The 9,714-nt window shown below is 43.1% G+C and overlaps 1 protein-coding gene across 1 annotated transcript in view; it reads left to right on the top strand.

Moving 5' to 3' along the window:
* The window catches only part of phldb1a (pleckstrin homology-like domain, family B, member 1a), a 32,955-nt gene that overhangs the window by 37 nt on the left and 23,204 nt on the right, over positions 1-9,714 (top strand). Inside the window, exons 1-5 of the mRNA XM_080435988.1 lie at positions 1-437; positions 3,228-3,329; positions 4,641-4,764; positions 6,109-6,282; positions 8,753-8,878. The exon at positions 1-437 is cut by the window's left edge and continues 37 nt beyond it. Coding sequence (XP_080292114.1) covers positions 435-437; positions 3,228-3,329; positions 4,641-4,764; positions 6,109-6,282; positions 8,753-8,878 — 529 coding nt within the window. The 5' untranslated portion in view covers positions 1-434. The remainder of the gene's footprint in view (positions 438-3,227; positions 3,330-4,640; positions 4,765-6,108; positions 6,283-8,752; positions 8,879-9,714) is intronic.

Raw genomic sequence — 9,714 nt, forward strand, 5'->3', positions numbered from 1 at the left:
GAACAACGGCATCCACCCCATGAGAATAAGCTCATCTCTTCCGTTCTCTGAAGACGGTCTGAACTTGACCTTTGGGCTGACTATTCTGAAATGCTTTTGAAACTGGAGTTCAGTGCATTTGTCGAATTCTTTAACCCATCGGGGGTCATGGGGATTGTTTGTAAAGAAAGTCTGAGGACAGAGGCGGACACTGTGACCTTTACTCTGCAGTGACCATAATTTTGGCAGGACACCTCTGAGGTTGTGTCCCCCCTCTGCCGCGTGTCAGGGGTGTAACTCTGCACCGGCATGGGGGTGGGGAGGAGGGAAATAGCAGAGGAGCTCCTCAGTGTGAATGAAGTAAGCGAGGAGACATAAACAATAATGTGGACACTGCTCTTTGGATTAATTTTATGTGGACCTAGCTTCTATTTGGACTCTCTACGAGTACGGAAATGGTAAGTGCCTAATATCTGTATACAGTACCATGGATACAGCAAATTGTTGACAAGATCTGTCAACAGCACTGTACTGTATACACTACAGCATTTTAACATTTTTCATGAACATTTCTCAAGGGGTCTCTTTTCTGGATGTTAAAGTATTCACCAATTGTTAAAAAAAAAAAGCTTTTTAAGCTGTTGTCCATCCTTCCATGTCCAATCCCAGTCTATATTCAATTTAAGTAATTTCTCTTTAAAAGTAGCAGACCAGACTATGTGGCGGGTTGTGTCTATTTTCAGAAGCCAATACCAACCCTGAAGGGCTGAACTGCCCCCATAATCACAGGTTACAGAGGAAAGCCGCATGGAACTATTTCTTTAGCTGGGTGTGTGCATGAAATCAGTGAGGCTTGTGGGAGTTTTATGTGCGCGTGGGCGCGCCTGTGCGTGTTTTTGCGTGCATATGTGTGTGTGACACACACACACACCATCGTGCCTGTCCCTCTCTCTGTCCTGCAGACTGCATGTGTGTATTTGGCCCAGAGCCGGCCCAGTGTTGACAGGCTGTGGGCTGATAGTAGAGGAGTAGGGGCTGGTGTCACAGTTGAACAGTGGGATGTTCTGTTCTCTGGGTCACTGGACCCACTGAGACTCACATTGTCAGATAAAGTCTTGTGGTTTCACCCAGCTGCCTCATCTGAAGTGACATCACAGGCTGAATGAACGCCGATGCCGCCACGAAAGTCCACAGGCAAACGTATAGAGATTTGATGTCCAAGAGCTTGAATTGAAATGTTGCACAAAATATTAAGCTATACAGTTACAAACGTTGGAATGATGGGTTCAATATTTGTAATTAATAGATTTGAAATTTGCTAAAATTATCCTACTCCATCTTACTTATTGACCATCAATGTCTGCTTATAGAGACCTTGCCCCACACTAGGCCGTCCCTTGGGGTTAGGGAACTATATGTCACTTGTAAACACGGCTCTCCAAGTTATTTTTATAGGTGACAAGCGGCAGAATGCTACTCAGTGCCTCTTTAACCCATTTAGACCTGAGGCCGATTAAAAAAACGCCTTCTAAATCCTGATCCTAAGTTTTCTGAAAAACTTCAAATATTTATTCAAAAATTACAAACAATGTATGTTGCTATATACTGTACATAGCAACTGGAACCCCAAAAGTGGTTCCCGTCCTGAAAGGTATAGTTACAAAAAGGGGTTGGCGCCCAAAATGGGTTAAAGTAATTGCTGACATTTTCGCCAAAAAGAACTGGCCGAAATGATGCATTCAAAGAAAAAAAAGTTGGTAAAGGTGTGTGAACGAGTGTCCTTATCATTGGTGTGCTTCACCATCACCGATGCCAATTATTAGCCTGTTATCTATGCTGAGTTCCAGGGCCCCTGGTCAGCTCTGGGCCTCCTGAACCATTCATGGATCCACAGACCCCTGTCTGTGGGTGAGAAAAGACGAGGCCATCGTCTTGTAGCTGACAGGCATGATGAGTCATCTGCGTGTGTTTGTATTTGCGTGCATGTCTGCATGTGTGTGTGTGTGTGTGTGTGTGTGTGTGTGTGTGTGTGTGTGTGTGTGTGTGTGTGTTGGTAGGCATGTCTAGTCCTTTGTGGTTGTTTTCCTCCTTGGCTGATGATCGTGTATTCACAGCTGGAACTAATCTGTAGCATCTGTCTGAGAGTGTGGGGTTTGTCTACTATTGTGCTCGTGAGAGCCATGAGTCATGGCGAGTTGTGATCAGAGGAAGTAGTGATCTGAACTGTGTACTCTACAGTAGTGGTTCTCAAACTTTTCAAGGAATGGACCCCTATATGTATTTGACCAGAGACCATCTGAAAAGGTGTTGTAGAAAACCCACAAGAGATTAAAAAAAAATTGTAAAAAATACTTATAAAAACGTATTCCAAAATGTTTCGAAAACGTGTCACATCAGGATGCGGCCATAGCTGAGTGGTTAGTGAGCCCGCCTAGGGAACCAGAGGCCCTGGTTGCTCCAGGTTCGATTCCAGGCTATCCCAGCATATGTGCCGATGATATGAAATTTGTCCCTGAGCAAGACTCTTAACCCCAATTGCTCACAGGTTCTCATTGGAAACAAGACCGCAAGGACTTTCATGAACGACCTGTTAAAAGGAATTATCCTTATCCTTATCCTTATCCTTATGCGTTGTTAGCTTGTAGGTTGTCTATTTTCAAATAGCCTATAAAAAAGGGTCAACTTGATTAACCGATTTTGATGCCATATAAACATTTTTTGCTGCCCCCCAACGACCCCACTTTCAGAACCACTGCTCTACAGCACACCACCTTTGATATACAATTCACACTTCTTTTGTATTTTTCATAATACAATTTAAAATCCCTTTAATGGAACAGCATAACAATATCATATCATATCATATCATATAATATAGTAACAGCTGTTGGGGCCCTGTTCAGAAGCAGTAAATTGTGAAATAGTTGCGGACATTATTGACAGAAGGTGGCAGCAGAGATAGAGTTACTTGTAATACCTTTCCGATGGCTTCTACAAATGGGCAACCTTCTAATGAGTTTACAACATACTGTAAAGTAATGCCAACTTCTTGGATGTATCCTGTTGTGTCGCTTGTTATGGGGGAAACAAACAATGACCCATTATGACAGTTCTGACTGTGTGCCTTGTCACATGGATTATAATTGGGACAGAGGGGTTTCTAAGGAGAGCACTGTTCCTATTGTAGTGCTGCTGTAGAGGCAGAATTCCCACTGGTCTGTTATGTGTATTGCTGGTGCATGCTGCAGGATCTTCACGTGCCAGATGGTTTCACTGATAACTCAGCAGACATGGACCGTGTGAACTGGAATACAGTGGAGCATGGCCGACAGACACACCAAGTCTTACAGGTGAGCCATCGGTGACCTTTAATTGTTGATAACATTTGTTTAACCCATTCAATCCGGAAACGCATCTGAGTCATTTTGGATCTCTTTGGCTATTCAATAAAACAAAAAAAACATCTTGAAAATGTGTGCAAATCTTTGAATATATATAAATATATTTTTAACTCAAATCTTTGCTTCTGGTGGGGCTCCCTGGAACAAAATATTTTGAGATGGGGGGAGAGGGGGTCCGTGGACAAATACATATATCATTTTGGGTGGTCCTTGACATGAGCAAGTTTGAGAACTACTTTATAGCAACATAAGTTAAAAAAAAAAGATTTGAGTGAAAATTATTTTTGCTTTAAAAAACATTCAAAGACTTGCACAAATGTTCACGATTTTTGTAAAACAATAGCAGATCTACAAGCTCGTATGAGCTTGTAGATCTAGTATTTTTGAATAGCCCAAAGTAAAATAATGGTTAGAATAAGCTTCAACTCAAACTTGTATAAGCTTGCCAATTAAGTGTTTTTTAAAATGTATTTATGATAATAGTACATGACCAGCTACTGCTTTCTCTAGGCTATACTACAGTATACTGTATCTCTCTTCACACACATTACTTTGGAGTTTTGCTACATTGCACAAGTTGATTAAACTTGATACCATACAATAAACAGCCTGTGTTAACTTTAACTGAACTGTGTACTAATGGAACCAAATGGACCCTTACGGATCACTTAGTTACTATGTAGGCCTACCCACCACTACTGCAACTTAAGGTATACCGTCCATACATAGCATGCTTAAGTTTTGAGGTCAGTGACCATATCACAGAAACAGAGCTGGTATATCCAGTGGTGGATCGTTAGGAGCCGCAGTCAGCATCAACTGTACTTTTACTCTGTGTACCAGTCATGATATAGGCTATACTTTTAGTGTAGTTGCTCTGTTATTCTGTCCTCAAACTAGAATATTGGAATTTGTCAACATTTGGGCCTGATTTGAAAAATGTATATTAAAATTGTTACAGATCATATTCATACCATATTCAAAGAGATATGCTTACTTAACAGACATTAATATGAACATAGCTATATATGCACTTAATACAGTGTGGTGTAGCACAGTGAGGACCGGGTAGTGTACAGTAGCAGTGCCGTGCTATGTTACACATTTTTGAAGAGTACAGATAGGAAGGTAGCTCTGTGAGACTCACTTAACTTCACGTAACTTCATGTAAGACTGCAGTGCTATATAATGTAATAATGATAGATTATCAATAATATGTAAGGCCTCTTGAAGATGTTTTCCACCTGTTTGTGATGGCAGAGCACCCCTTTGGACCTGTTTGAGACTGGCAGGTCTTTGAAGGTCCAAGCAGAGCGCCCTCACCTGGTTAGTTTGGGAAGTGGTCGTCTGAGCACAGCCATCACCTTGTTACCACTGCAGGAAGGTGAGCCCTGCTAGGTTGGTCTCTGTGTGTGTATGTGCGTGTGTGTGTGCGTGCGTCTGTCTGCGTGTGCGTGTTAGTGTGCATGTGCGTGTGTGTGTGTGTGTGTGTATCTGAACAATAGTTCCCATGGGCCTGGGCCGTGGCGTGATGGTCCAGGCAGCCTAGGTTGCAATGCCAGCCGGAGAGCGTGTCGCGGGTTTGACTCCCGTTCCCGACGACCTTTGCTGCGTGTCACCCCCCCATCTCTCTCCCCATGTCCTGTCAGCCTACTTTCCCTGTCCCTCTCTGAATAAAGGTATAAAAAGCCCCCCAAAAAATCTAAAAAAAAAAAAAAAAGCTAGTTCCCATGATGTAAACAGTCCTCAATTTATGTGTCCATTGCTCTATAGTCTATGCTATATGGCTGCTTTATAGATACTGTTCATTCATACAGTGTACATTCTCTGGCCTCTGTGTTGAGCAAAACGTGATGTAATCTGTAATACTGTGGTATGGATGTAGTATGCACAAGGATGCTATTCATATACAGTCAGATCTAACACCAGTTGGACCTTTCACAAGCAAACAACATAAATTCCTTAAGTCATACAACGAAGAGAAAGAATCATAGCATTCAGTTCAAGTTATGCAACACACGGGTGCATGTATGTATGTATGTGAGTGCATGCAGACATTGCAATCCCAGCGCTGCCACCCCAACCCCATCTTCCACCCCAACACACACACACACACACACACACACACACACACACACACACATGCAAGCACGCATGCACGCGTCGCGAGAGCGCGCATGTGCACGCACGCACGCACGCACGCACGCACACACACACACACACACACACACACACACACACACACACACACACACACACACACACACACACACAGCCTGCATACTGAAATCATTCTAAGATTATAACACAGATACAACATGGATCATATATTCACACAGAAATCATTTGCGTTTACAATATACCTGTCAATTCTATCAATTTCTGTGATTTCTCTGTTGCCATCTATCCACCAGCACATTGTACTGTAGGTGAAATGCCTAGTTAAAGAGTTTACTTTAGAGGTCAAAAGGACACAAACAGGGTCAATATGTGAACCAATAAGTCTGTCGTCTGCCAGCCTAAGATTGTCTTTGGGGTGAACACCTGTTGTTTCCCATTCAAGCACTTGTTCAGTCTGATTCCATTTGTAACTTGGTCTTGCGTCCACAAGGCCTCATGTGTGATCTGTACTTGGTCTGTGGCTTTGAACCATGGTACCACACTTCTAAAAAAGACATCCCAAGGCCAGTAAAGCCCTCCAGTGATCATGTGTTGTCTACTGTTGCAGGGAGGAATACACTGGGAAGTGAGGATGCTGCAGACATCCCTCTTCAAGGTGCAGGCATCTCCGCTCAGCACTGCTACATTGAAAATCAGGCAGGCAGCATCTTCCTGCACCCATGTGGAAACCAGTGCTCTGTAGATGGCCTTCCAGTCACCAAGCCTGTTCGCCTGACACAAGGTAGCACCATCACACACACTACAAAAAAAAAACGCAGACAATTAGGCTACCTGTATTTCTTTTTTTTATTTTTATTTTTATCCCACGATTTTTGTAACCCATTTTTTTCACCCGGTGCCAATTTCCTAAGTGATCCTGGGCACTACACCAGCCCTACACCAGTATTACACCTGTCACCCCACAGTAGGGAGGCCAGGGCCGAGCTCATGCTTCCTTCAGGCATGAGAGCCAACTGACCTTCTTGTCACCTGACAGGGGGGAGTTTCCCTGGTTGGACGTAGCGCGTGGAAGGAACACGTTATTCCAACCAGTTCCCTTCCCCTCCATCAGGCGCCCCGGCTGTCATGGGGGAGGCGGTATAGTGACCAGGATTACTACATGTTTTTGTGAGGGTATTAACTACCCTAGGAGACACGGGGAGAACATGCAAACTCCACACAGAGTAGGCCCTTTCGCCAACCCCACCTAGGGTATGGGCGCTGATGACGCGGAGGAGAAGACACGCCCCCAGTGCCCACAGCGTCCCCGGCGGGAATCGAACCCAGGACCTTCTAGCTGTGAGGCGACAGCGCTACCGACTGCGCCACCGTGCCCCCAGGCTACCTGTATTTCAATATTGAAATTATTATTTCAATATTTCTGAATTATTTCTGAATTATTTCTGAATTATTTCTGAATTATTTCTGAATTATTTCTGAATTATTTCTGAATTATTTCTTCTTCTTCTTCTTCTTCTTCTTCTTCTTTTTCTTCTTCTTCTTCTTTTCTTTCTTATTAAAAAATTATAAAATTTGTCTTACTATGCCATCAATAGGATGACATGGATGGATGGAATATTCTGTGGTAGTTGAATTTCATTTTAGACACCTATAATGCCCCAGGACATTTAGTTGATGTGTTTTGCAAATCTGCATGTGTGTTATTTGTTGTCCCTCCATCCTGCACTGTTAAGTCTCCTTTCATGGCATGATGAAGTTTTATATAGCTCAAAGTTGAGAGAAAGAGGAGAGCACACCGTAACTACCGTAGGCTACACATTGTAAAACAGCCCCTTGTTCTACCAGCAGCATACAAACTTGCCCTCATAAAGGGCCAGGCATGCCCCCCCCCCCCCTGTTCAGCCCCCACCCCCCCTGTTCAGCCCCCACCCCACCCCACCTCCACGAGCCTTGCAAACAGCATTTGAGTCAGAGAGTTCTGAGTGAGAGAGGTCGGTGTGACTGTGGAGGGAGCAACTGCTCAGCAACACAATACTTCAAGCCTTGGATTAAAAGGACTATACTGAGAAATATGAATCAACATCTCTGCTAATTATTCACGACTGGAAACAAAGTTTCAATATCGGATTCTCAGGAACTATACAAGGTAGGCTATTGGAAAAAAAATTATATGTGGGAAAGGGAGAAACGATTGATGTCACTGTGACATTGTCACCTGATTATTAGATGCACGCGAGTCAAATTACTTAATTGTTAGATCGTCAACTAAATTGCCTATAGCTTCCTGCTGGTTTGATACTTGTATAGGCTACTCCATCCATAGGCTATGGCCTTTTTTATATTTATTAATTTGTTTTAAAGTGTTTTAGAGTGCTAACATACGTGTAACATGTTTGTTATAATTCACTAGCCTGGAAACCAGACGAATCTGCCAGTGCAACGGAAAAAAAGGTCAATAGCTACGCAGTGATATTTGTTTGGCCATGGTAATCATTTACAGACTCCATGATAGTCTAGTCATGTTTCAGACCTCTCTTCCATTCATTCCATCATTATGTTCTGGCCCTGTCTAAAGAGGCTCATGCTTTATCACATGCCCTCTCTCTCACCTGTTCTGTGGCCACATGCTAGCTTGTTGTGTGGTTTACATTCAATGCATTCCACAGTCTCAATGTAAAAGTGGACTTGAACACATCCATCTCCTATTGTTCTATAATGGTACAGCTTAAAAGTAGATGGAGAGCACACATTTTAGGAACTTAATGTATAGGACTGTGTGTGTGTGTGTGTGTGTGTGTGTGTGTGTGTGTGGGGGGGGGGGGGGGGGGGGGGCATCCCCACTGACAAGTCGCTTATGAATAATGTAACATAGCAAGATTTTGTGGATATATGGCATCAGGAGTTTGGGAGCTTTGTTAAATGTAGTCCTGTAAAACCCCTTTAAATATGAGGAGCTTAGTTGAGTTAGAGTGCTGATAGTCAAAGCTATTTTCTGCATCAGCAACAATGTATCCCCTACCCATTTGTTTTAGTATAAGCAGAAATGTAAACATAAGGGCCTAACATTTATCATTTGAATGAGTGTATGTCTTGGCTGCATGCCCTCCACCCAAATTAAGTGTAACTAATCAATGGCAGCATGTAACCACCTGGTAGTCTACTGCTCAACCAAAGGGGATTCCCAATGGCCAAGGCTACTCTGCTACATAAACACACCTGCTCCTTACACATATGTTTGTTTGCCCTGACAGGGTGCATGCTGTGCTTTGGTCAGTCGACCTTCTTCCGGTTCAACCACCCAGAAGAGGCTCAGAGGATGAAGAGCATGCTGCCTGGAGGAAGCTATAGATTTGGCCCCCCAAGATCTCACCACACTGGTATAAAACAAGAACAAAACAAAACAAAACAAAAGCAGTCTTTTACAGTGTTTCCCAAACAAGGGGTGGGGACCAATTTTTATGGGTCTTGAGTCAATTTCCTACTATCTTTTTAATTGTTATTTCAAAAGATTGAAAAAAGTCAAACCTTAAAAAAAAATCCATAAAAGAAAAATGGAAATAGTGTAAATAGTAGATATACAAACTCACAACAAGCTATATCGTGAGGACTAGTAAGTCTTAATAGACAATTTCACGTGGTGACATACAGTACAGTACAGTACGTAGTGACATCTTGTACAAGTCTAATTATCTGTGGCCTACATATGAACCTATTTCAGTCATGACACAATTTATTGCATTTGTAACTCAGAGAGTGGCTCGTACTGGTGCTATAGATCATTGATTCTCAAAGTGGGGTCCGGGGACCCCTCAGGGTTCTTTGAGGGGGTTCCTATTGGACCCTCACGGGTCTGAGAGTGTACAAATGGAACCAAATCCATTTGGTTGGTTCATTGGTTCCATTGGTTCCAATTGTTTGGTCCATTTGTGAACTCTCAGAGTTACGGGGGTCCTTGTAATGAAACAGTTTGACAACCACTGCTGTAGATTCTATTCTCCTATGACCTTAGAGGTTTTGACGAGTGGTGCCTGACCTATGAGCCACCACACCCAGTCTGGTGCGTGTGCAACCCACTCCTTCCTGACCAGGCCCAGATTGCATCTGCCCTGATTGAAGTATGGGGCCATAGCTTTTATATTTAGCAGCACCAATCCCTATAGGATTACAACACATGGGAGAAACCAAATATCCTGGGTTTGGTCTGAGTCCATAC

Source organism: Gymnoscopelus braueri, assembly GCF_963280865.1.
Source record: "Gymnoscopelus braueri genome assembly, chromosome: 8".
NCBI lineage: Eukaryota > Metazoa > Chordata > Actinopteri > Myctophiformes > Myctophidae > Gymnoscopelus > Gymnoscopelus braueri.